This window comes from Crocuta crocuta, unplaced genomic scaffold, assembly GCF_008692635.1.
Source record: "Crocuta crocuta isolate KB4526 unplaced genomic scaffold, BGI_CrCroc_1.0 scaffold457, whole genome shotgun sequence".
NCBI classification, from domain to species: Eukaryota; Metazoa; Chordata; class Mammalia; order Carnivora; family Hyaenidae; genus Crocuta; species Crocuta crocuta.
The window spans coordinates 6,088,677-6,116,653 of record NW_027531318.1 but is presented as its reverse complement, the minus strand read 5'-3'; the positions used below and the strand labels follow the sequence as shown (position 1 = coordinate 6,116,653).

Below are 27,977 nucleotides of genomic sequence, written 5' to 3'. Positions count from 1 at the left end.
AAGTAAATGCAGATAATAATAGTCCCCATCTCACAGAGTTGTTGTAAGGGGTAAGAGTCAATACATCTAGCGGTCTGATAAAAATGTTATCATTTATTATACTCTAAGTACAGATTCCCAAGGAAGTGCTCCTTTCCTATAATCTTGCGTTCCGGTTCTATTTTCATGATTCTATTTGAAAGAGTAGGTGGCAGGCTCATTCTACCGGGGCCTCTTCTTTTAGAGAACTGCGGGAGAGCAAAACCGAAACCAACCTGAGAGCAAAAGCATCTTCAGGCTGGCAGCTTTGCTCTAGTTTGACCCTCTACGCTTCCCGTTCCTCACGCCTCAGCGCGCATGCGTAGGAGGCAGGTGCCCTTTTCGTCTTCCAGCCTCTCCTACTTTGACAATGGCGGCTCGCGCCGTGGGGTTTTTGGCCACTTTACCCCTATGTGCTCAGAGAAGTCAAGTGCTGCGTCCTATCCACAGGCTTTTCAGTTGCCCAGGAACTGCCGCAGAAGTTAAAAGAGAAGAGCGGTCGTCGGGGAGCCTAGAGACAGGTGATGGCACCGTGTCTTCGGTTTGCTCTGTGGCCGCTACCAGCTGCGGGGGAGGGAAGGGGGAAGAGACTGGGATCGCGGGCGAACGCGTGGCCTGTGAATACGGCCGAGGAGCCTTTGGCAATAGGGTGAGGTTGTGTCCCATCCTCCTCTGATCTCATGAGGGGAACTTAGAGCCACCCATTGCTCATGGTATATGACGTTTCTTCGGGGACGCCTGTGCACAGTAATGAAGTTATTTAAATCTCTGTGAACTTCAGGCCAAGTTTTGCTCATATTTTTTAATTTGGCAAAATAATGTTCCCAGTGATAACAGTGATGCCACATATCAGTTGCTTCATTCACGAATGTGCCTGATTTACAAGTTGTTGATGGAGGATGGGTGTATTGAAGCGTTAATGAAAAACAGTTTTCTTGGCTTCCAAATGTAGGATTCTTCCTTCTGAAAATTATTGCCTTGTCCTTAATTCTTTAGGCCATTTTGGTAACCTGGTAATAGGTTTGCATTCAATGGAACAGGCTGGCGACCCGCAGACGTTTTAAATTTATATGCTTCTTTGTGTGTTGAAGCCCTGTTGTGATGCCCAAGAACTGTGTGTGTACAACTTTTAAAACAATCTAGCAAGAAATGTATCACTGTCTCCTCTTAATAGATGGATATAGAGGCTCAAAGAACTAAGTAACTTGTGTAAGGTTACATAGCCGAGTTATTAGGCAAAATGTTGTTTCTACCATTTCTTGGAGCTCTAGTTTTAAGAGATGGAATTACTTCTGGTAATAGTTTTATATTAGACTGAACAAGTAAAACGTTTCCCTCTAAAATAAATGGTAGGATTGTTCTTCTCATCAGACCGTATAAGTTCATATCGACAGGGAGTGAGAATTGTTATTTAATATGACATTCATAGAAGTACTGATTGGATTGTATGGGATAGAAGCTGCTTCTGTTAAAAATTCTTAAGTAACTTTGAAAATTTGAGTAAGAATTCTGCCAAAGAAGCTGTTGTAATTTAGCATCTGAATAGTGGTTTAAATTTGGGAGTATTTTCATATGCTTTTTGAGAAAATAGAACTCTGTAAACTTGATATGGAAGGAGTTATTACTCTGGTTTACAGATGAGGAAACAGGCTAGTTCAAGTGGCTAGCTCACACTTACCCATCTATTAAGTAGCAGTGATAAGGGTAAAACCTGATTCCAAGGCTGTTCGCTTCATTTAGTACAGCTTTGTTATTTTTGTTAGGAAATGTGTTTTGTTTTATGTCATATAAGTGGCTAAATATTTAGGCACTCTTGGGCTGCGCAACAAAAACATCATTTGCATTTTTTTTCCATTTTAAAAAGAGAAGGAGGTAACTGCACCTTATGCTCAGAAGCATACAATTTTATCATTGGAAGGAACTTGGGAAATATCCAATTGAGGTTTCCATTTAGTGTGAGAATTTATTGGAAAACATTCCTAGTAATATTTTCTAGTAACAAGGAACACACTATTTCATTTATCAGCTAACTCTATTTTTTGGTTGGGCTGTAATGGTTGGAAAATGTTTATAATGAGCTAAAATCTACCAAAATCCCATTTCCATGTTAGTCTTAGTTTTGACATAGCTTTCATTTGAGTAGTGGTAAAGAACCCCAATTTTAAGAATAAGAATCTGTGACGTATATAGCGTATTATACTCTTTGGGGTGCAGGTGACAGAGGCTAACTCAGATTAGCTTAAGTAGAAAGGGGAGGATATACCAACCCACGTAACGCACTCCAGAAAGAGCCAGCTGTTTTAAGCTCAGCTGGATGGATAGGGTCAGTGTGAGGTATTGTTTTCCTCAGCTGTTGTTTGGTGGCCTCCTTATATCAGATTCTTCTACACGGAGGCATGGCCACCAGCAACTTCATGTTTACATGCTAGTAGCCTTTTCCAGAGGAAAAAATGAGATAATCTTATACCCGAATTTGAAGAATTCTGAGAAAGAGCTTTTGATTGATCACACCCCCACCCTTTGGACTAAGAGGAGCTATCCAAAATAGTCTGCTAGTCTTAGCCTCTCTAATGGGGTGAGGGTCAGTGGCATAGGTATGCTGACAGTATTGAGAGCCCCACACAGCCTCATAGAGTGGTTTCTTGCCAGCAGGGAGTGTGCTGTCACTTAAACAAGGGGGACAGATGCTAGGCAACCAGACAACAGGTACATTCTAGAAGAGATCTGTCAGTTTGACAACCTTTTGAAAGAAGAGGAGTCCAAAAGCATCTGTTGATTTCCATATATCAGTTATATTTTCTATATTATTTAATCTCTTTGGAAATTTTTGTGGGTATTGTTATCAGACTTGATAATTTTTAGTCTTTAGAATCTACCATTCCAGATATTTAAAAGAAACCCTTTAAGCACCCAACTAGAAGTGAATATCTTGGAGGAAAAAATATGTTGCTAAAATTCAGCGTTTGGCTTTAATATGCTCTTAGAACTTGAATGATTTTCTTTTTCCTTATACTTAGTTGTTGATCTTTGTGGTCAGTCAATTAATATCTAATTCTTGACAGTTACAACTCTTCTCTTCATTTCCTGTGATTGTAAAACCCCCAGCCCCAGTGTGGTTTTTAATGAAAAAGAAAATTACCCTCTATATCTTTAGTAAAATTATCATGAATTCTTTATGGGAAGCATCCGAGTTTCACATTGCTTGATGTACCTGTAATACACAGCACATGATAGTTGGTAACTCACTGTTAATTGTTTGGGCCAGATCAAGACCCATGACAAAGAAAAACTATAATAATTTACTAAAGTTTGTTTGTTTATTTTGAGAGAGAGAGAGTTGGGGAGGGGCAGAGAGAGAAAGAGAGAATCCCAAGCAGGCTCCACAGTGTCAATGCAGAGCCCAATGGGGGCTCAAACCCATGAACCCTGAGATCATGACCTGAGTCAAAGTCAAGAGTCAGACACTTAACTGACTAAGCCACCCAGGTGCCCCAAATACATTAAAGTTCTAAACTCATGCTCATACACTCAGGTTTATAATAATTTCTTTTAGACTTCAATATATTACAACCTTGTACAGGTTTTATATGTGTGTTTTTGGGGTAGTGCTAAATGGGTGATTTTACATTCCTGATTTTGCTTTTAAAACTTTGTGGATTTTTCTCTTTTTAGTGCTGTGCATTGACTATAGTAAATCAAAAACTGGGAACATGGACAGTACTAATGATAATTACAGGAAAATGGTAAAATGAAAATAAAAAGTATAATTTCATTCTTGTACAGATAAAGAAGAAAGAAGATGAGATTTGGATAAAGTGGTTTTAGTCAGCTGTAAAACTTTATATACCTTATCAAAATATGCTTTAAACTTTATATTTGTGTGTGTATTGGAAATGCTTTGTCTCATTTATAGGCTCTGAGGACAAGACTCCCAAAAAGAAGTTCTCTGAGGTGCAGAAAGAAAGACGAGAACAGGCTCAGCGAACTGTTTTGATACATTGTCCAAATAAAATTAGTGAGAAAAAATTTCTGAAATATTTATCCCAACATGGACCTATTAATAATCATTTCTTCTATGAGAGCTTTGTAAGTATGAAAAACAGTCTAATATTCATATTTTTGAAAGGTAAAGGTTCCATTCATTATTTGCAATGTGGTAAAGTTAGATATAATGTCCTTAAATTTCTTTAATGATTTTTTTATATGAGAATAGAAATCCTAATGGCGTTATTACAGAATTATAAGTAATTTATAACTGACTGATTTCCATTATTTGAATCCTTTAAGTAGCCTCTTGTCTTGTGGATAAAGTCCAAGGGGAGGGGATTTTTGTTTTGCCTTTTAATTTTCTCTTTCATCGTTTTCAGTTCTGTTGACTTACCAGTTTATAGTGTTCCTGTTCTTAATCTGCTTGTAATGATTAAAACCAGTGCTTGTGTTAGAAGTATATCATTTGTAAATTTAAAAAATTAATATATTTTTAGTATGATCATTGTTTGGAAATTTGAGCAGAAATACTATGTAAAATATATGATTCTGAGATGTGTTTTGTTTTTTCCTTTGGTTTTGGCATAGGGTCTTTATGCTGTTGTAGAATTTAGTCAAAAGGAAAGTATAACTTCACTGCAGAATGTAACTCGTACTCCAAGTATGGGCACAGAGGCTGCAATTCCATTCAAGTCACGTTTCTTCAATTTAAAGACAAAGAATCCATCAAACCCGACGTCAGAACAGTCAAGTGTACAGTGTAGTATTCATTCACCTCCTTCAAGCAAGAAGCTTCTTGAGTTACTTTGTTATGCAGAAAGTGTAAGTTTGTAGGTATACATCTCCAATATCTAAAAATACGTGTGTATGTATGACATTATTTTCTTTATCATTGGTTCTTATCATAAAATATTCAGACTACAGAATATGTTGAGTGAAAAGTGAAAGTAATCCTTTCACCACTCCCCTCCCCCACACCCTACTTGTGTGCCTTGCAAGTAACCACAGGCTTACGGAGTTTCGGCCTTTGGACTATTCAGGTTTTCTTCCTCCAGTCAACATAATGACATAAAGTTGTACCTGGCATTTTTCTATAAATTTAAAAATATCTTGGGGCACCTGGGTGAGTTGAGTGTCCAACTTCGGCTCAGGTCATGATCTCACCATTCTTAAGTACGAGCCCCACGTTGGGCTCACTGCCGTCAGCTTGTCGGCACAGAGTCCCCTTGGATCCTCTGTCCCCCTCTCGCTTTGTCCCTCCCCCGCTTGTGCTGTCTCAAAAATAAAAACAAAAAGTCAAAAATGAAAACAAAAACCTCATTTCTTTTTTTTTTTTTTTAATTTTTTTTTAATGTTTTATTTATTTCTAGGAGAGAGACAGCATGAGTAGGGGAGGGTCAGAGAGAGAGGGAGTCACAGACTCTGAAACAGGCTCCAGGCTCTGAGCTGTCAGTCAGCACAGAGCCCGACGCGGGGCTCGAACCCACGAACTGTGAGATCATGACCTAAGCGAAAGTCGGAAGCTTAACCAACAAAGCCACCCAGGCGCCCCCAAAAATCTCATTTCTGATTTAATCTATTTTTGCTGCCCCAACATTGTTTATATTAGTTTTGGTTTTATCAGTTCATGTTTCTTATCAAAGTAGTATTTTTTGTTTTGATTTTCTAATTTTAAACTTTTTATTTCTAACCGTACACATTTTCTTCTTTTTAAAAATTTTTTTTAATGTTTTATTTATTTCTGAGAGAGAGAGCGAGAGGCAGCGTGAGCAGGGGAGGGGCACAGAGAGAGGGAGACAAGGAATCGAAGCAGGCTCCAGGCTCTGAGCTAGCTGTCAGCACAAAGCCCGATGCAGGGCTCGCAACCACAAGCTGTGAGATCACGACCTGAGCCGAAGTTGGAGGCTTAACTGACAGAGCCACCCAGGCGCCCCTAACCTTACACATTTTCTTGACTCCCTGTTACTTATTTTTTTTTATTTGAACACCTAGTTCAGTTATTTTCAATATTTTTTCCAAATACGGGCAGTTGAGGCTATGATTTTGATTTTAAATACTCCAGTGCGCAGTTTCAAAAGGTGATGTTTTTAACACAATTTTCTGGTGAAGATACAGGATTACTATTCTAAGGAGTTGAGGGATCTTGGACCTTGGTTACCTGAAGCGTTGCTGATTTCTTGTGTTTCTTCCCTTAACGACTTTGTTTAAAATGTCTTGCTTTGTGGTTGTTTTGACCTCTTTCTGGAGCATTTTAACTATTTTCATTTTCCTAAAATAATACTTTATATATATTGCATAAATAAAGTAGTTTTAATTTGGGCAACCTTTGATTTTTGCCAGTGTCATCATTTCTTAGTCCTTTTTTTTTTGAAATTAATTTAACTATTAACCCAATAAATCTAAAATAGGCATTTCAACATATAATCAATATAAAATTATTAATGAGATATTTTATGTTTTTTAAAAAAAATCATCAAAGCAGGTGTATATTTTGCATATACAGCACAACTCCAATCAAACTAGCTACATTCCCTCCATAATCCTCAGACATTGTGAGGGATATTTTCTCACAGCGCAAGCTGTGGGTTTGAGTATATTCTATTTAAATATTAAATACCCAGGTTTCTTTAGTAGGTTAGAGACTTGAGTACATGATCCCTAGGTTATATGCAGACTGGTTGACTAACCATATTCCAGTTGACCATTAGGTGTGGAAACTTAATAACTGTTTGCAGAATAAATGGATCATGGTCTAGACTAGCAATTGACTCATAAATTTGGCTGTTCATCAGAATTACCTATAAAACATATTAAAAATTTGTTCACTGGCCCCAACCACAGAGATCCTGACAATTTAGTTGTGGATTGAAGCACCAACATTTTTATTTTCATTTTTATTTATTTATTCTTAAATTATTCTGTTGTTTTACACATTATTATTATTATTATTATTATTATCATTTTTCAGAACATTTTAAAGCATATTTTTAAAATATCTGCTTTAAGGTGTAAGGAAAAAAGTATATGTTTTTTCAGGTAGATCTCCAAAGCCATCAGATCCCTAGAAGTAAAATGGCAATTATTTTATGTGACCTGTACATTTTCTATATGCTTTTGTTTTTGTTTTGGCCAGCTAGATAGATGATCAGCTGAATACTCTCCTGAAGGAATTAGAGTTAACAGAGGAGAATACTAAACTCCGATATCTCACCTGTTCTCTTATTGAGGACATAGCAGCTGCGTATTTCCTGGACTGTACTGTCAGACCCTTTGGCTCTTCAGTGAACAGTTTTGGGAAATTAGGATGTGATTTGGACATGTTTTTGGATCTGGATGAAGTTGGAAAATTCAGCACCAACAAGGTAATTATATTGCTTGAGGTCACTAAAGATATAGAAGTAATCTTTGGACTTCATAAAATTATAACTTGGTTTCTAAACTTTAATAAACATTGTAGTTAAAGAATATGGTCCATTTGATATTCTTTGGAATTGTAAAGTCTTTGTATTGGTATAATACATAATCAGTTTTTGTGAATATTTTACACATACTCAATAAAATGATTATTTTTTCCATGGGTTCTGATATTTTTCCATTAGGCCAAGGTTATTCATTGTGTTACCAAATTATCTGTATCTTAACTAATTTTTTATAATCTGTGTGATCTAGTTACTGAAATATTTTGAAATCTCATGGTGTTTGGTTTTGTTAATTTCTCCGAGGAATTCTTTTGATTTTTGTTTTGTTTAAAGGCTGTGTTAGCAACATGTAGGTATATAGTTAATAAGATTATTATATCTTCTGACTGGGTTTATCATTAAATTATGTCTTTTATCTCTATACGCATGCTTTTTTCTTAAATTCTTTTTTGTTTATTAAGATAACCATTTGTTACTTGCTTCACGTGTCTTCTGTAGCTTCATTTTCGGCCTTTATATGCTGTTGTATTTTGGATATCTCTCTGATGAATAGCAGATCACTGAATTTTGTGCTTTTACTCTGATCTTGAGTCTTTGAAGTCACTGTATTTATTCATTGTTACTGATAACTTTTTGGATTCATTTTTACTGTATTATTTTTTATTTATGTTTTTCAGTGCTTTTTCTTTGCTTTTCATTCCCTTTTCCTTCCTCCTATTGGATTCGTATTTTTTTAAAAAAATAAAACTGAAGTGTAGTTGACACAGTGTTACATAAGTCTCAGGTGTGCAGTGTTTAAAAAGTCCACATGTGTGCTCTCCTCACCACAAGTGTGTGTCTTACCACATCTGTCGCCATACAGTCCTCTTGTGGCACCACGGACTGTATTCTCTCTCCTGTACCTTCCATTCCTGTGGATTACTGCTTTATTCCTGCCTCATCCCACTTTCTTAGAGTTTAGAAATTATGTATTCCAGTTAGTTCTTATTAATATGCATCTGTAACAGGTAAAGTTAACCAGTATCTCCCCCATTCTCCCAAACAATATAAGGGATGCTTTAATTTAATTACAACTTTGAAAAGGCTTCTGTGTATTTCTAAAATGTAGGTTTTTATAAACCTCTCTCTTTTATGTATTTCAAACTAGGAATCATTTCTATGTTGATGTCCAGTTGACCCTTAAACCTACTATTTTGAAAATAAAACTGTTTTCATTCTTTCTAAATATTCTTTGTTAGTTTTCATGAAAGTTCTTATGTATGTTTCACATGTTACTTCGTGGCCTTTTAGTTTTCCTGACATTTGTCATCTTCTTTAATTCTGTTCTAAGTTATCTCTTGTATCTCCCCTTTATGTACATCCTCAAAGCTGTAGTGGCACAGTTCCTTAGAAACTCTCACTTAGATTATTGTCACAGGATCCTGTGTTCTACCTCTTATTTCTTGTGTCATCTCTTGGTTTTCCAATCTTTGGGCTGTGCTGGAGTTATCCTAAAATACAGATTGGATCTTCTCACAGACATAGAATGGGGTCTTCTCGTTAGCATAGTATTGAAATGATCTGCCTCTTAATTAATGTTAGCAATGATTTCTCACCTATGCAGATTTCCAATCACGTCATTTAGTTACCAAATTATAAGGCACTTTTAGAATATGAATAATGACTGAACAGTTGTTCTGTCTCTTCAGTGGGGTGTGCTCTTTCCCACTCTTCCCTGTGATTCCTGGGTAGTTTTCAAAGGCCAGTTCTGACTCTACCTTTTTGACACCATCTTGTTTTTTTCCCCCCTCAGAATTAATTACTGTTTTTTTGTAGTATCTCGCTCATATTTCTCTCTGTCTCCAAATTCCTCCTTTGTTATGTTTAGGTAGCGATTGATATATTCCTCCCACTGTTTCATAAGCTAGGACAGGGCAGCTGCCACGTCTGCTCATTTTCTTATCCCAAATAGTGCCTGACATAACTTAATATGCTCAGTATGTACTTACTGAATAAAACTGGCCAAAGAATACAAAACACATCAAAATGAAATGGATTATTCTTAGACTAACATATACTTGAAATTGTTTTAAATTCCTGGCAGGGACACGACTTAAGTTGTGTTAGGTTATTTTTATTTTAAGTACAAGACTTTGCTAAATAATCAAGGAGCATAATAATGTATTGTAATAGCTAAAGCCCGGCTTTAGAGCCCAACTGCAGAAGAGTAATTCTTCTACTTACTAGCTGTGTGATCCTTGGTAAGATATTTTGGTCTTCCCTGTGCCTAAATTTTTCTAGCTGTGGGATTGGAATGGGGCCATAGTACCTCTTTCGTGGAGTGCTTGGAGGGCTTGATCGAGCTAATACATGTGAAAAGCTTAGGATGGTGCTCAGCATGTAATAAGTGTTCAAATGTTGATCACCGTCAGCAGCAACATTACTAGTTATTTCATTATTATGCAAATAGGAAACACACAGTTTTTTCCGTTGGAAGCAGAGGAAAGAGTTGGAAACTTTTATTTGGGTCTTAGATTTCTGAAATATAGAGGTATTCCAAAAAGATGTTTTAAAAGTGCTCCAATCTCACTAAACAATTTGATGTTATTTGGTATGTAGTTTTAACTAATGAAATGTGTTATAAATGTGTACCTTGAAATATTTGCTTGTGTAAGATGATACTGGCTTTGCTAATAGAAACATTAAAAATGAAATATAATGAAAAGCAGAAGCACTTTTAAATTCATCTACTTCATAAAAGAGCCTCTTAGACAGCTTTGTGCAATTGTGAACTCTCCTTCCTCTTTCCTCTCGGTGTGTGTCTCCTTTGGAACACCACCTTGCTTTATAATTTTAGGTGCTTGTTTTATTCACCTGGAGTTGAGGGGAGTTAGTAAGAGTGTATGAGTCTCTTGTATATCTTTTAGCACTATGTGGAATATGTTGTGTACCACAGGCGCTAAAGAGATGATTTGCTAATGAATAAGTGAAAGTTATTTGCCAACTAAAATTGTAAACTTTTGTAAGTTTCTTAATGTGTGACATGCTTACAGGTGAAATGTGCCACCGAAGTTATCACAAAGCTCATTTTAGTACACAATTAAAAAATTTTTTTAATGTTTATTTTTGAGAGAGGGAGAGACAGAGCGTGAGCAGAGGAGGGGCAGAGAAAGAGGGAGACACAGAATCCAAAGCGGGCCCCAGGCTCTGAGCTGTCATCAGAGTCCAATATGGGCTTGAACCCACGAACCATGAGATCATGACCTGAGCCGAAGTTGGACTCTTAACCAACTGAGCCACCCAGGCGTCCCAGTATAAAATTTTAGGCTAAAATCTTTGCTCTTTGCTTAACCCACTAAGCCACCCAGGCTCCCCTCTTTATTTTTTGTTGTTTTAAGTTTATTTATTTTGAGAGTATCAGCAGGGGAGGGGCAGAGAGAGAGGGAGAGAGAATCCTGAGCAGGTTCCACGCTGTGTCAGTGCAGAGCCCAACATGGAGCTCCATCTACTGAACTGTGAGATCATGACCTGAGTGGAAATCAAGAGTCAGACACTTCACCAACTGAGCCACCCTGGCGCCCCTTGTATGTGTGGTTTTGTTTTTTGTTTTGCCAAAAATGACTTAGAGCTTCCTTCTAGAAAGTTTATTTAAGAAATTCCTTCTTATTAAAAGCTCCCATTTACAAATATTCTTATTGTTCAGACCTCAGGAAATTTTCTGATGGAATTTCAAGTGAAAAATGTACCTTCAGAAAGAATTGCAACTCAGAAGATCCTGTCTGTGATAGGAGAATGCCTCGACAACTTTGGTCCTGGTTGTGTGGGTGTACAAAAAATCTTAAATGCTCGGTGTCCCCTTGTGAGGTTCTCACACCAGGCCTCTGGATTTCAGTGTGATTTGACTACTAACAATAGGTATGATCTCTTTGTTTTGTCACCTTAAATGTGAATATGATAAGGTTTAGCATAGTTTTTCTTGTACAGAAACAGTGGCTTTGGACTCCTATACACGCTTTGCTAATAACTTTAAAACATTTTGAATAACTTGCATTTGAAAATTGGAAATATTTTCTCTTACACATATCTGTTGACCTTTTGGTATTCATGAATAAAATGTTAGGATGCTGTGTTTAAAGTGTTAACGTACCTAACTAACATCTTAGGAGAACTGGTTCATTGTTCTTAACTTACATAGCCTGGTAACATGAAAACACCTATACCAGATTTTCTGTACGTAGTCATCTAAGTATACTTAGAAAATAAAGTAGCATATTGAGTTTGATCTTTGAACCTACTCCGGTATAGACAATTTTGGGTCCTATGTCTAGATGGTGTTTGCTTTGGTTGGAGCAGCTTCAGTCTGTATAGTTCTTTAGCATATTTTCATTTTATTATCCTAGCAGCCTGTTTCCTTAAAAAAAAAAATGGGGTGTGAATGACAAGTTCTTTCCTACTCTGATTCCTCTTCTTTCATTCTCAGCAGGGAAAAGTTCTCAGTGGAGGAGTTGAAGTTAGAACTCTGGTGTTCTTACTGCACGCATTAGATTTCACTGTATTATATCTGTTAGATAATCAGTATTAACAATAGATTCAGAAAATCCATTCAAGAGCAGTTTTGCTTAAACTCATGTTCACTAACAAGTCAGTGCTAAGTACTTCTGAATTTCTCTCAAGTAGCCCAGGGAGTAAAAATAAATAAATATACATACTGCATTTTCTGTCATTATTACATTTTCTGTATAGCATGTGTGATAGAACAAAATGATATCTGTGTCTGTAGCAGTGTTATTTTTATTGTCTTGTTGGGACAGATTTTTAAATATTTGTTTTAAAATCTTTCAGGTTTCTATACTCCTGCATTGTTTCTTTGTATCAAATACCTTGCACTATTTGATATTTATTTTCAACTTAATTTAGATTCATTTACGTAAAACATTTAATCACCTTGAATTTCTAATTTGCCATTTTTTCTGTTATCTGTAAACTGAAGAGGTAAATGCCATGATGATACTTTACAGTTTGAAGTTGATACTGTTAATGATTTTGTGCCCTCTGTCGGTTCTTTGGGAAATTACAAGACATATTTTGATTGGTAGGAGGTTAATTTTAGAATATTTCTGATTAGTAATTTTTTTTATTTTAAATTTTTTTGATGTTTTTTATTTATTTCTGAGAGAGAGAAACAGTGTGGGCAGGGGAAGGTCAGAGAGAGAGGGAGATACAGAATCTGAAGCAGGCTCCAGGCTCTGAGCTAGCTGACAACACAGAGCCTGACACGGGGCTCGAACCCACGAACTGTGAGATCATGACCTGAGCAGAAGTCGGACGTTTAACCGACTGAGCCACCCAGGCACCCCCTGATTAGTAATTTTTTGCATTGTAATATGAGTAGGAAACTTTTTAAGATTGACTCTAAAGTTTGATTTCTTTAAAAGACATTTTATCTTCCTAGGTTTTGGTTTTTATAAATGTTAGACTTATGTAATGTGGGCTGAATTTTTAGACATTTATACTCTTGATAAAATTAGTAGTGTTTTCCTTGCTTGCCAAGGACTAGATAACCAAAGTGTGAACGTCAGGTGTAGAGCCTCTCACTTACAAATGTGTCAGTGTCTTCATCTGTAGCATTTCTCTTAATTAAGTTATGTTTAGGAACTTTGATTTAAAAATTCTGAGTTTTACAACTACATCACAATCATCATGATTTAAAAGAATGTTTTAGTGGTAATGAATGTGTTTGACAGTCAACCATTCACATTCAATTTTATTTTGTAAATACATAATGCCTTTGATTATCTGATCATGGTGTTCTGAATACACTTAGAAATGGTAAGGTGTTTACATATGTTCCCAGGTATGTGTCTTATTCTAACCATAATTTGGCGGTTTGAAAATTCTTTTTTTTTTTTCTTTTGAAGGATTGCCTTGAAAAGTTCTGAACTCCTTTATATATACGGTGCCCTTGATTCACGAGTGAGAGCCTTGGCGTTTAGTATTCGATGTTGGGCACGAGCACATTCATTAACAAGCAGTATTCCTGGTTCTTGGATTACAAATTTCTCTCTTACACTGATGGTCATCTTTTTTCTCCAGAGGAGATCACCTCCTATTCTTCCAACACTAGACTACCTGAAAACCCTAGCAGGTAAGACAGGAAGCAATCTATTTTCACTTTCCGATGTTTTAAATGAATATAAATACCATGTGTTATCAAAGACATGTGTGTTTGTTTATTAGTCATATAGTTTGTCTTCCGTGTTTTTAAGGCTTTGTGAATCTAAAATTTAAGTGCTTTTTATATTTTTAATGCCCACCAGGGGTCATGAGAGCAGAGGATTTATAAAGCTGAGGCCTTTAGAGTTCTGCCTTATTTGTGTCAGTTGGCAAGGTTGTTTATAACTATCATGAGACATTTGGAGCCTCTCTCTTAGTTGACCAATCCTGGAATGACCTTGGAGGGGGACACTTATCCTAGATACAGCTTTTGAGTGGATTATAGTTTCAGGATGGCTTTCCAAATCTGAATTTCTGGATTTTTTTTTTTTTTAAAGAAGCTAAAAACTGTTTCATGATGTTTGAAAGATCCTAAATGTGATTTTTAGTTAAAAGTTTACAAGCAATCTTAGATGAATTATTTTAAAATTGTTATGTTATTTCATTTATGTCACAGATTATTTGACATTTTGGTAGACTGCCAGAAGAGCTATATTAAAGTGTTAGAGTTCTAAATTCTAAAAGGCAAATAAGGGATACGCTGAAAATGTGTAGACGCTCCGTCTTCTACCTGTCTTGTATGTTGCTGCTAGAGAATACTTTTAAAGTATATCCCTGAACCCTCTGTGTTTACAATGACTGTAAAAGAGATTTTATTCCCAATGGAATGAACCTCCGTTTATTCAGCTTCGTATTTGGGATCTTTGCTTACATAGCCATACCTGATTTCCCAGCCTCTTCCCCGTTCTTCCTCTTCACGTGTTCCCACATTCCACTCAATACTGTGATGATTCTCATCGCATTCTGCCTTAGCTCTTTTGTTCACACTGTTTGTGTTTCTGCCTGGACTGTGACTTCTCTAAATTCTCTCTTCTATGCCACTTTCTTTTAGTATCCAAATTAAAAATAATTCCTTCCTGTGAACACTGTAAGTACTACATGGTTTGAAGTTGAGCTTTAGAAAAGCTCAGTGTGATGTTAATGGAAAGTAGGAAGCTTTCAGAAGGTAGGGCAGCGTTCACTATCTCACTGTTAAAGTTGAAATAAAGGGGCAGCATCCATGGCTGTGCTCATCTCATTGTTTGGTGTCATTCATTTGCTAAATATTTATTGGTTACGTATTCTATGTCAGGTGTTATTTTTGGTGCAGTGACGATTATGGACATTGTGCTCAGGTGGCTCGATCTGTTAGATGTAAGACATATACACATATACGCACGTATTAAATGTGGAGGATCCTCACCAGTAAACAGCCTGTATATAGCACTTCTTCTTTAACCTCCGCTGTGTGCACTGATGCTTAAAACTGCCCTCATAGAGACCATTTTGGGGAAAAAAATCATGGAACTTTGGGACTTCAGCAGCTAAGGAAAGAATAGAAGCTATAGGAGGTAGGAAGGACTGAGGCAGGTTTACGTTGGGAGAAAACTGTTCCTCACTTCTTGATTGCTCTAGTCCTGTCTTACACGTACTGCTGAACCTCCCAGAGTTGAGTGAGCCCTTGACATTCCCTCTCTGGGAACATTTCTCCTGCCTTCTCTCCTTACTCCATTTGTTTCCCACCAATCTAGTTGTAAGTAGCAGAGTGATGTTCACAGATTCATCTCTGATTGTATTTCTCGCTCTTGAAATCCTTCAGTAAGTTCCTAGTAACTTTTAAAAAACTTTCTGCTAATTGTTTTAGAAAAAGAATATGATTTTATGGACACATTTATAGTATGTTGAGTTTTTATTTTAAATCTATTTATTTTTTAATTTATTTCGGAGAGAGAGAGAGACAGCATGAGCAGGAGAGGGTCAGAGAGAGGGAGATACAGAATCCGAAACAGGCTTCAGGCTCTGAGCTAGCTGTCAGCACAAAGCCCAACACAGGACTCGAACCCACGAACTGTGAGATCATGACCTGAGCCGAAGTCGGACGTTTAACCGACTGAGCCACCCAGGCGCCACTGAAATCTATTTTTTTAAAACAATTTAAATTTATTCACATCTAATGGCATCAAAACAGACAAAACTAGTTTTGGAATTGTTTAATTTTATGTTTTAAAATACCACATTAGTGGTTTAAAATTTTTCTGCGTTAGATTTTAAACACTGTAAGTTTCAAGTTGTTTTTGCAGTTACTACTCTGCATTTGCCAATAAATGAAATGAATTGCCAATAAATGCAAAAGCATATTTGACAAGAATTATTGCTGCTTTTTTATCTTTGATCTTTGAAGTTCTAACAGTATCTTAAATTTGCTGTAAAAGAATTTTTCATAAGTGAATGTATATTAAGGATATGGTGAAGATTATTTTAAGAATTTATCAAAATTTCTTTTTCTGTTCGTTTAGGTATTTTTCAAATTCCATGTTTTTTAAACTTTCCGATTTTAACCAGTGGTCCCACATTGGTATATATTCAACAGTCTCTGGCTAAGAATGAAAACAATGTTAAACTATGAAATAATCAAAACCATCTTGGGTGTTCTAGCATTGATTGGCTGAGTGAGTTAAATCTTATATACAGTCATTTTGTTTCTTCTGAGTTGTGCCTCTCACTTGATATTCAAATATTCAACTTGTGTTTCTAATAAGAAAAGAAAAAATACATTTGCTTGCTTGTTTGTTTATTAATAAAAGGTGTATAAATTTATGGAACACCTATAAGTGCTATAGGACTTGATAAACCACTGTTTGGAGCTTAGGATAAGTCCAAACATTGTAGAGTTGTATTTAGGGTCTCTTTGATCTTCCTTTTCCTCCTCTTTTCACACATTCGCTTCTGTGTGCAAATCAGGAGCAACTCCTCGCTGATCCTCAGATGTATTGGTCTTTTTTACATCTCTGCCTTTGCCTAAAATTGCCTTCCTCTCACTACCTCCTCTTTTTATGTGGAGAACCTCTTCAGGATTAAGCCAGTGAAGAAAGAAGATAAGTCGAGGCCCAGGTCTCTTGTGTTAGGTCACCCGTGTGTGGCTCCTCCTGCCTTCTTCCCGGGAGGTGGCGCTCGGGTGGCCTTGTAACAGCTGTAATGTGGCTGGATTCTTTCACCCACCCAAGGTGGCCAGGCCTTTCCAGGGCAGGCAGGCTCTGGTTTGTTTCTGCGTCTTCTGTTCCTGGCATAGTATTGGTAGAGGTGTAAGTTCAGTTAAGTAGACTTCAGATGATTGGGTGAACATTTTAAAGTTGGAAACTTTTTATACTGAGCATGGTGGGAACTTTCATATTTTGGTTACTCTCGAATTTCTGTTTCTCTGTTTTTGTATAATCTCCACTTCTTCCCTGTCCCAAATGTCTCTTATTGTGTGTTCTCTCCTTTTCTGTGCTTAGTGCTTTATGTGGCATTTTCCTTTATAAACAGTTGTTTGATTACAGTTTTTTTGTTTAAGACCGTGTACTTCTTTCCTGTAATGGATTAAAGGTTTGAGGAAGAAATGACTGGGTATAGTATCCTTGGCAGTGTTGATGCAGAAACCCCTGAATGGAAGAAAGTTTTCATTGGTAGCTCTGTGACTGACTTCGTAACAATTTCTTGAGTGCTAACTCTCTGCCAGACATTTAGCTAAAAAATCGTATACATAGTCTCATTCAGTCCTCCCAGCAGGTTTTAAGAGGCAGAATTACTATTTTCATTTTATAGGTGAAGAGACTGAGGCTTTGAGAAGTTTTCTAAATTTCTTAAGGTAACCTAAATATAATACATATAGAAGTACGTGTGTGTGTGTACGCACACACACCAATTTTCACAAACTGAATACACCCATGTGACCATCACTCAGACTGAATAAATATCGCAGAAGTGCTCGTGTGTTCCCCCCAAGTCCCTACACACCCCCACACCCCTTTCCAACAGCGTGGACTTAATTTTACCTGTTCATGTCTCTTAGGTAAAGGGCATCATGACATGTGTATTGTTTTGTGTCTGGTTTCTTCCCACTCAACATTATGTTCAGGAGATTCATTCCTACTGTTAGTATATTTGTGGACCATTCATTCTCATTGCTGTTCAGTGTTCTTTTACATGAATATACCAAAAAATATTTTTTATTCTCGATGGGTATTTGAATAATTTGTAGTTTGGGACAATTGCAAGTAATTGTTCATATCATTCTAGCACGTATCTTTTGGTGAGCATAGGTACTCCTGTCTTTCAAGTATAAACTAGGAATAGAATTTTGGAGTCTTAGGATTTGGGTATATTCAGCTTTAGTAGACACTGCCAAATAGTTCTCCAAAGTGTAAACTCCCACAGGCATTATGTACAAGTTCTAATTGCTCTCTCCCACAGGCATTATGTACAAGTTCTAATTGCTCTCTGTCTTTGCCAGCACATGGTACTATCTTTTTTTATGGTAGCTCTTCCAAATGCACGTGTGGTGGCATCATGGTGTGTTTTGGTTTTCTTTTCCCTAACGACTAATGACAGGTGAACACCTTTTCATACATCTGTATATATATATATATATATATACAGGTATATATGTATGTATATATACCTGTATATATATTTGTCAGCCATTTGGGCATCTCTTGTGATGTTTCTTTAAGTCTTTTGCCTATTTTTCTCTTGCACTGTTTGTCTATTTATTTAAAAAAATTTGTTTAGTGTTTATTTATTTTTATAGAGAGAGAGAGCATGCACAAGTAGGCGGTGGGGCAGAGAGAGAGAGGAGAGAGAGAATCCCAAGCAGGTTCCTTGCTGTCAGTGCAGAGCTCAAAGGAGGGCTCAGTCCCAGGAACCCTGAGGTATGATCTGAGCCAAAATCAAGAGTAGGATGCTTAGCTGACCTAGCCACCCAGGCACCCCTATCTGTCCTTTTTAAGATTCAGTAGCAGGAATCCTTTATATATTCTGCATATGTATCCTTTGTCACGTGTTACAGATGTATGTGTGTATCTTTATATGTCAAATAAATACATAACGGTGGTTCTCTTTTCACTCTCTTAATGATGTTTGGTGAAAAGAACTGTGATTTTTTTTAATGTTTATTTACTTTTGAGAGAGCGAGAGACAGAGTGCGAACAGAGAAGGGGCAGGGAGAGGGAGACACAGAATCTGAAGCAGGCTCTAGGCTCTGAGCTGTCAGCACAGAGCCCAACGTGGGGCTCGAACTCACGAACTGTGAGACCATGACCTGAGCTGAAGTTGGATGCCCAACTGACTGAGCCACCCAGGCACCTCAAAAGAACTATGATTTTTAAAATTCAGTTTTATCAAAATTACAGATATACATAGTTAAATAGTTAAAGAGTAAAATACTCTACAAGCTTTGTAACCGTAATTTCCACTCTGAGCCTCTGTGCTCTATTCATTTTGCCTCACTCTGTGGGCATCACTTTTAACTCTTAGCTGATCTGTTTGCTGCTTTAAACCATATTCTCAATATAAAATGCTTTAATTTCTTTAATTGGGGAGTATAATTGAAATATACATTATATTGGTTGTAGGTATACAGTGTGATGATTCAGTATTTGTATATATTGCAAAATGATGACCATGTTTCTTGATTTTTAGTTTTAAACATCATATATGAGTTCCCTTTATGAAAGAAGAGGAGTTAACTTCTTTCCCCCTGTAGCCTTCACCATACACAACGTCTCTTCTACTCCTCATATTCTGAATATGGCTGTAGTATAATTTTGCTATGTACTCTTTTTTTTGATGCTTATTTATTTGTTTTGAGAGAGAGAGAGAACGTGAGCAAGGAATGGGCAGAGAGAGAGGGGGAGACAGAATCCCAAGCAGGCTCCACGCTGTCAGCACAAAGCCCAACACAGGGCTTGATCTCGCAAACTGCAAGAAATCAAGAGTTGGATGCCTAAGCAACAGAGCCACGTAGGCTCCCCTGCTTTGCACTCTTTATATATTATGACTGTGTAAATGCTATTCGAGTCTAATCCATGGAATAAACTAAAATTAATTTCCTTTCCTGCCCAACTTTTTCTGTTCTTTGGAGTTCATAGTTTTTAATACTACTTATTTTCTTGTTTGCTTAGTTTTTTATGTGCTTAACAAACAGTACTTAAATCTCCAACTTGCTTCCGGTTGACTAAATCTTTTCTCAAAATAGTCAAAATCATCAATTATTTTATGAATTAATTCTTCCTTTTGTAGCCTCTTTTGTTTCTAAATAGCTTTCTTTCATTTTGTTTCATTTTTTAAGTTTAGTGTTCTGTTAGGGGCCTTCCTCAGGTGTGTAATGACTTTGATTTTCGGCTCATGTTTGAGTTAGAAACTAAGAAGTTAATTTGAATCTCTGAGCCTAGGTGGGACTGTTGACTCTGAGCTTCACTGTAGAGCAGTGTAGCTGGACTGGTTCATTGGTGGGCACTTTTTATGCCACTATCCCCAGGTCATTCCTCTTGAGCTATACAGATTCTCCAGAAATGACTTTAATTTTTTTATTCTGGAAGAAAAGACCCAGTTACTAGCATGCTGTAACTTTGACATTTACTGTGCTTTTGTTCACTTACTGTTGCTTTTAGAAGAATTTTTCCAACCTCAGCTGTGTCTTGTATCTCCTGTGTAGATATCCTTTCTTTGACCCTCTCCAAAGTAAGCCCAAGGTTTTCTGTCAGGGAACAAGAGATCTGGGGAATCTAACTGCTGCTTTGACTGGGGAGCTTCCAGTCACCGTGCTTCTGGTTAGACCTGGTGTTTCCATTTCCTGAGTTCTTGGGAGCTCTGCCTTGTAGATCTGGTTTTTCTTGGCTTTCTTTTCTTTCTTTTTTTTTTTTTTTTTAGTTTATTTATTTATTTTGAGACAGAGTGGGGAAGGGGCAGACAGAATGAGAGAGAGAATACCAAGCAGGCTGTGCACTGTTAACGCAGAGCCTGATAGGAGTTTTAATCCCACAAACCATGAGATCATGACCTAAACCAAAATCAGGAGTCAGACACTTAACCGATGAAGCCACCCAGGTGTCTCTCTTCTTGGCTTTCTTTATTACTAGTTTAGGATTTAGTCTTTTCAGAGCCAAAGTCGGACATTTTTTCAGAGCTCCTGAGTCTTTGCTACTTGTCCATCTATTCTTCCACTGAAAAATTTTTGGTTCTTATTTCTTCTGTTCTCTATCTTTAAGATTTTATGTCATTTTACTGTCATTTTGTTGGTGTTTTGGGAGGTTGAAGGTGAAAATAGATGCTTGTGTTCATTTTATCATCTTTATCCCATAGCGTGTGCTCATAACCAGTATATAGGCTTCCTCCCAGAGAGGCTGAGTGTCACTGGAGCATAGCACATGGTAGGAGGAGCAGGTGGAACTTCACCTCGTCTGTTGATTAGCAGAAGTGATTAATAGGGAACGTGTGTATTGTAGATGTACATTGTGAAGAATAGTGTCTAAGTATGAGTCCCATTCTGGAGTTGAGTGAGCTACAAGGCTATACATAAAGGTATTTTGAAACATGGATATAACCATAATGCTTACATTCTTCACAAGGTTAGATCCAGGCACTCGAGAGGTGGTTGCTTAGATGTGCATTTTCTTTTTTTTTTTTAATGTTTTTTTAGTGTTTTTTATTTATTTCTGAGAGAGAGAGAGAGAGAGCAGGGGAGGGTCAGAGAGAGAGGGAGACACAGAATCTGAAGCAGCCCCAGGCTGTGAGCTAGCTGTCAGCACAGAGCCTGAATTGGGGCTCGAACCCATGAACTGTGAGATCATGACCTGAGCTTAACCGACTGAGCCACCCAGGTGCCCCTGGATGCACATTTTCATAAAGGGTTCTAGCTGGGTGGGTTAGAAGGAAGCAAAATGCTGATGTTTCTAACGTCTAAGTGTACAGCACCCCTTGCCCCATATTCAACATTCTGCATTAATTAGTACAGCAGGGATCACCTATTGGCTTATCCCATTTAATTACTATTGACCTGCGGCATACTCTGAAAGGTTTTGATCTGTTAATAGTTATAATAGAAGCTGAATATAGTTATGATTTTTTAGCTATTCAAGTTTTGTTCCAGTTCCTCTTATAAAAGCAGGACATCATAAAAGATTTGTTACCAAAGAAAGAAATCATAAGCCTTCATATGAACTCTATGCCTGTTATGTCCCTAATATATGTGCCTCTCAATTTCAGGTTACTTACTAGAAATACGTATAGTTGGCACAGTGTAGGTTTTGCTCTTTTGACCAGAAAGATTAATGTAAATAATTACAACCCACAGACATGATTATCTGTACTACATCCCCTGGGTAATCTATTAGGAGTGCCAATGGTGATCTCTGTGACTAATTATGAGTTACTGTAGTGTGGATATTAGTTCCTTGAAAAGATGTGAGTAAGTTTATTGATCTGGTGGTGGCTATGGGAACATTATTCAGTAAATTTCGTTTGTCATGTGTACTGTGCTGAAAGAGTTACTGATGTACCAATCCATGAGACTCTGGTTTCCCAAGAAAGCAAGATAATCAAATTTAGTAAATGCATAACCTTACTTTTTCATAGTGTTTAAGTTCACTTAAAGTGAAGGTGAAGAAATGTGTCGTCAAGTTCCTAATATGACTTAATTAAGGTGCTTATTACATGGCTATTTTCCTCACAACTGAGAGAGTTGGTATTTACTTATGAATTTTTGCCAACGTTTCATACAATACTTTTAAGTAAAAGGTGCCGCGGGTTTAAACCAATAGTGGTAGGGTTTCCTGTGTCTGAATAAGTTGAGAATCATTTTTTCTTTTTTTTTTTTTTAATGTTTATTTATTTTTGAGAGTGAGAGCACACAAGTGAGGGAAGGGCAGAGAGAAGGAGACTGAGGATCTGAAGCAGGCTCTGCACTGATGGCAGAGAGCCTGATGGGCGGCTGAAACTTGCAACCTGTGAGATCATGACCTGAGCCAAAGTCAGATGCTTAACCGACTGAGCCACCCAGGAATCCTGAGAATCATTTTTCTAAGGCAATACTATCCAATAGAACTTTCTATGATGATAGAAGTGTTTCTTAGATCCATGTTGTACATAGGGTAGGCCCTGGTCACTTGCGGCTGTTAGGCCTTTGAAATATGGTTCGTGTGTTCCAGGGACTGAATATTTTATTTTAGCAGCCGCCTGTGTCTAGTGACTGTTACATTGGACTGTGTAGATGTTGTCTGGGTGTGCTGGTAGAACGTTGGGGGAAAGAGAAAGGAGTAGAGAGCCTGGGCAGCCAGGCTGCTAGGTTTGAAGCCTTAGGGATTTTGAAAAAACAAAGATGGTCCTATCTTAAATCAGAAGATACTTTTTTTTTCTTCAACTTTAAATGCTTTCTGTTAAAAAACCCTTTTATTGAAGAGCAGCGATCACATTAAACAGACAGGTCACAGAGACAGCCTCAGCCCCATGTGGAGCTCATTTTTCTATGGTAGAAATGCTTTAATTGGACATAACATTCCTGAGAAACTAAAAGAACATCAATATATGTGACTGGCACTGTGTCACAAGAAATATAAACTGTTTAAAAGAGTAAAACATGTGTCTGGGTCCCATAAAAAGTTCTAAGTGTAACTGTGTACAGGTTCTTCAGGGTACTCTAAGTTATATAGTAGAGGACATAAAATTTGCTATTAAAACTAACATGCTAAGATCTAGAATAATTTTTGAGAAATTANCCAAAAAAAAAAAAAAAAAAAGACAAAAATTTGAAGGACCCTTATTTATATCTTTATTATTTTTATATTTAATTCTTCTGCTGGGGATTATAATAGGCATTCAAAATACCATTGATCACTCACATTGCTGGTTATGTGCCTGCTGTGTGCTGGACACTTGTGGCTGGACTGGATGTGGGGAGGGGGAATAACGAATAGGACCATGACATTTGTCATCCCAGAGGGACAGAGGAGTAGGCAGCATGCTATATATAATCACAGTGCAGCCAGATAAGTGCTAATGGAGCATGGGACAACAGGGATGGCCCACTTGTTAGGAAATGCTTTCAGAAGAAGTGGCTGTTAATTAGAATTTTGACGAGTGGGAATTTGCTTGCTGATTGTACATTGGAAGTAGATTAGAGTGGGCGAGGGATTTCATGGTAGTTGTAAATTTAATTGTGAGGGAAGTGATTACCTCTAAAGATACAAATACTACTAGAAAAGGTGAATGCTAATATCCAGTGTGCCGTTTACTTTATGGCAGTAAATTCTGACTGCTAGATTACTGCATTTTAGAAATTGCCAGAGGTTTTTCAGAACTCTTAGAGCATTCAGTTTGTGTCATGAATGAATTGTTGAAAATAATATGCATGAAAGTGTGGTAAGGATGGGAATGGAGATGAGATTAAATATTATTGATCAAAAATAGGCCAAGATTGGAGTTGGTGAAAGATGGGAACTATCTACATTTTCATTTATGACTGAAAAGCTGATTTCCTGAAAAGATAGATTAGGAGTCGTTGGGTTGATGTAATGCTAATTTCATTGTACTATAATTAAGTCTCAAATCTTTTTTTAATGGAGTTTTAAGCCCTATTTACATATACATAGCACTGACTAATACATATACATAGCACTGACTAATAACAGGACACATTAATCTGTAACTTTGATATAGTTAATTACAGATTTCTTTTCTGAAGTAGGCAATGTCTTTGAAATAGAATATGAAACACTTTCTTCCTTTTCTGTTTATTTAAGATGCAGAAGATAAATGTATAATAGAAGGCCATAACTGTACATTTGTTCGTGACCTGAATAGAATTAAACCTTCGGGAAACACAGAAACACTAGGTAGGTGTTTTCTTTCTCTTTGTTGTTGTTGTTGTTGTTTTTAAATTGTAATAGACCTTCCTCTTATTTTCCTGGTTTTATTTTCTTGCAGAATTACTCCTGAAAGAATTTTTTGAGTATTTTGGAAATTTCGCTTTCAATAAAAATTCCATAAATATTCGACAGGTAAATAATATTTTAGTATTTGGTGATGAAGTATCTGGTCTTCTGCTGTACTAATACTGAATTAGTTTAGTTTACAAAGAGCACTCTTAATGTGTTACTGTATTTCAGTTCTACAATAATAGATACTAATAAGAAAATTGACGCCTATAGGAGGTGCCTACCTTGAATAAGATCAGTCATCTAATTATTTGGAAGAGCTAAGCCAGCTCTTTCAGCATCTAATACTGTATCCTTCAAAATAGGGAAAATATTCTAAAAATATTTCTGGAAAACATAATTTTATATATATACAGTTCTTTTTTTCTGCTTTTTTTTATTCTGAGAGAGAGAGAAGAGAGGGAGAGCACACAAGCAGGGAAGGGGCAGAGAGCAGGAGAGACAGAATCTCAAGGAGGCTCCACACCAACAGCATAGAGCTTGATGTGGGGGCTCAAACTCCAGAACTGTGTGATCATAACCTGAGCTGAGATTGAGAGTCAGACTGAGCCACCCAGGCACCTCTATAGTTCTTTTTCTTGTTTAAAGTTTTTAAAATTTTTTTATTTGAGAGAGAGAGAAGGAGAAAGAGAATAACTGGGGGAGAGGCCAACGAGAGAGGGAGAGAGAATCTTTTAAATTTTTTTATGTTTATTATTGAGACAGAAACGGAGCACGAGTTGGGGAGGGGCAGGTAGAGAGGGAGACAGAATCCAAAGCAGGCTCTGGGCTGTCAGCACAAAGCCCGACGTGGGGCTCGAACCCAGGAACTGCGAGATCATGGCCTAAGCTGAAGTCAGACGCTTAACTGACTGAGCCACCCAGGTGCCCTGAGGGAGAGAGAATCTTAAGCAGGTTCCATGCTCAGCTCAGAGCCCGATATGTGGTTCAGTCCCACAACCCTGGGATCATGACCTGAGCCGGAATTGAGAGTTGGACACTCAGCCAACTGAGGAGCCCCTATAGAGTTCTTTTTAATCTGTTTTTGTGTTCATGGAAGAAGTAGGATACACAGCCCTGGAGATTTTAGTGATTCTCTGAATTTGAGCCCTAAATTTATTTAGGGGAATGAATTTATGATTTTGGTTCATCTGAGTAGCTGGAATGATAGACACTTTTCTAAAAAAGAAAATCTAGAGGAGAACCCTAGGCACAGTTTGTTCACAGATGTGGGATACTTGAGGTAGCTCTCTGGGTTTATTGTGTTTAGCATTTGGGTACTTAGTTATATCCATTGTAAGACTGGCTACATAAAACACATGCTCTGATAGTCTTTTCTTTTGCTTCTTCAGCTCTCCTTTGTTCATTCTCACCTAACCCTTATCTTGCTCGTGGAGATTTTCTTTAACAACCACAAAAAAAGTGTGGGGAAGGGCAGGGGAAGGGACACAGCCTCTGAAATGCAAGCTAATATGGAATTAGATTCCATATGAGAAAAAGGTCACTTTAGCCTTTTGGTACTTTTACCCCTGGGGCTCAGAGATGATGGACAGGCAGGACCCCTGCTGGGCAGGAAATAAACAGGTGCTGCTCACATTGGAGAATCTTGGCCATTTGTTTTATAATATTTTAGTAATACATGTGCCATCCTTTGAAAGGAGAAACGATTGTGGAGGCTGCTGCATCTTCTGGCCATGTGATCACAGCTTTAGCATTTCTTTTTATTTCTGTGAGATGTTGTCTTACCTGTCAGAGCATTATAGAAGTTGGATCTTTAGGAATGTAATAGGAAACGGTATAATCCTTTGTTCCTTCTCTTCCTTTCTGATTTTATACTTGTGAAACAATTACTGTATTTAATTTAAGGATTCTAATTTTGTGTGCTTCTATTATGTTTTTAGCAAGTCTTAAAAATAAGTGTGTCTTCATCTTATTTTCTGCTATTTTTCTTTTTCATGTTTTTTTTTTCCCTTCCTAGCTTTATCTGTTAGGTAAAAATTATGTTATTTTAAGAATACTTCTGTTGGTTGACTTCATTGAGATACCTCTCATCTGAGCACCATCATCCATAACCCATAAACCTAATTGATTTTTCTCTATAAAGAATAATCACAGAACTACAGTGGTAAAAAAAAAATCAGAAGTACATGCGCACACACAAATGCATGCACTGTATGCACACATACCCAGATAAGAAATTCTTTACTGTGTAAAGTTCGTGCTGGGATTTTACATGTTTTTGACATTTTATTAAACCAAATTGTTATTCTATCTGAGCCTTTTATATATTTATGCATTTCTCTTCCTTATAAAAATCTATAGGGAAGGGAACAAAACAAACCTGAATCTTCTCCACTGCACATTCAGAATCCTTTTGAAACTTCTCTCAACATCAGCAAAAATGTAAGTCAAAGCCAGCTACAGAAATTTGTTGATCTGGCCAGAGAAAGTGCCTGGATTTTAAATCAGGAAGATAAAGATCGGCCTTCCTCATCAGGGAGTCAGCCCTGGGGGCTGGCAGCCCTGCTGCTGCCGTCTGTCATGAACAGTGTGTGTCTTGCCAAGAAGGTAAGGAAGAAGCCTGCAAGTGAAAGAATTAAGAACCTGCTGGAATCCATAAAAAGTAGAGGTTCAGAAAATGCCACAAGCACTGACGGGAAAAGAACAGTTAGTACTCAGGCATGATGGCTCCTCCTCCAGGAACTGGTTTTCCCCAATAACATGCTCCTTGGACTACAAGGAAGAATTGGTGTGAGATTTTCGCGGGTCTCCACTTTCCCCTGATGTCACCCTTCATCGTCTTCTCATGGGGCCTCTTTCTGGTCTGAAGTTCTGGGACCGTTTCAGTCTGATAAGCCTCCTTTCCCTTGGCACTTTGAGCTGTCAGCCACAAGGAAAAGGTGGAAGGAGATTGGAATGTACTTTAAGTAAACTGTACAAACAAAGCGGTAAAAGTCCGTTTTCAAACCATTGTTGGTCTCTACATCAGTCCCTGGATGGAAATCGTTTAAAAGGACTTCTGGATATGTACGTATGCAGTCTGTGGATGCAATAAAGTTTCAGAATTTGCTAGTACTCTTTAGTATGTATTTTTGTATTCTTCAAGGTACTGTACTCTTATTCACGTATAAATTAAAACAGGTTGGTATTGGTTTCCAAAACTGGTCACGTTTTTAAGATACGAATGCAGACACTTGATTCACTGCATTCTAGCTATTCCAAGCCAGATCTATAAAAGTATTGGTACATTGTATTTTAAAATATTAGTCACTTTTCCTGTTTTCAGAAATAAAACCCTACTTCTACTATATATTTCCAATATTCTTTTACTTTTGAAACTTCCTTTCTTCCTGTTCAAAATAGATACATATTGAAGTAGAATTTCCATTGCATTCCCTGTGGAATAACTTTCAGTTTTAGAAGCAAATAGTGTGGTGCTAAAAAACAGGGGATGGAGCCAGACTGGCTTCCTGGTAAACCACTTAGCCTGTCAGGGGCCCCGTTGTTTTATCTGTCAGAGGGGGCGACACTAGTGCCTACTTCACATGTTGTTTTGAGTGAGGTGTGTAGGAAAGTGCTAGATTAAGAGCCT

At 37.3% G+C, this 27,977-nt stretch overlaps 1 protein-coding gene across 1 annotated transcript; it reads left to right on the top strand.

The window, feature by feature from the left end:
* The first annotated feature begins 373 nt into the window (after positions 1 to 373).
* Positions 374 to 27,460, top strand: MTPAP (mitochondrial poly(A) polymerase). The gene is made up of 9 exons (XM_077771756.1): positions 374 to 539; positions 3,932 to 4,104; positions 4,594 to 4,827; positions 7,143 to 7,367; positions 11,107 to 11,318; positions 13,322 to 13,548; positions 24,212 to 24,304; positions 24,396 to 24,469; positions 26,708 to 27,460. The coding sequence occupies exons 1-9, from the start codon at positions 389 to 391 to the stop codon at positions 27,068 to 27,070; spliced, it is 1,752 nt and encodes a 583-aa protein (XP_077627882.1). The 5' UTR covers positions 374 to 388; the 3' UTR covers positions 27,071 to 27,460.
* The last annotated feature ends 517 nt before the right edge of the window (positions 27,461 to 27,977 follow it).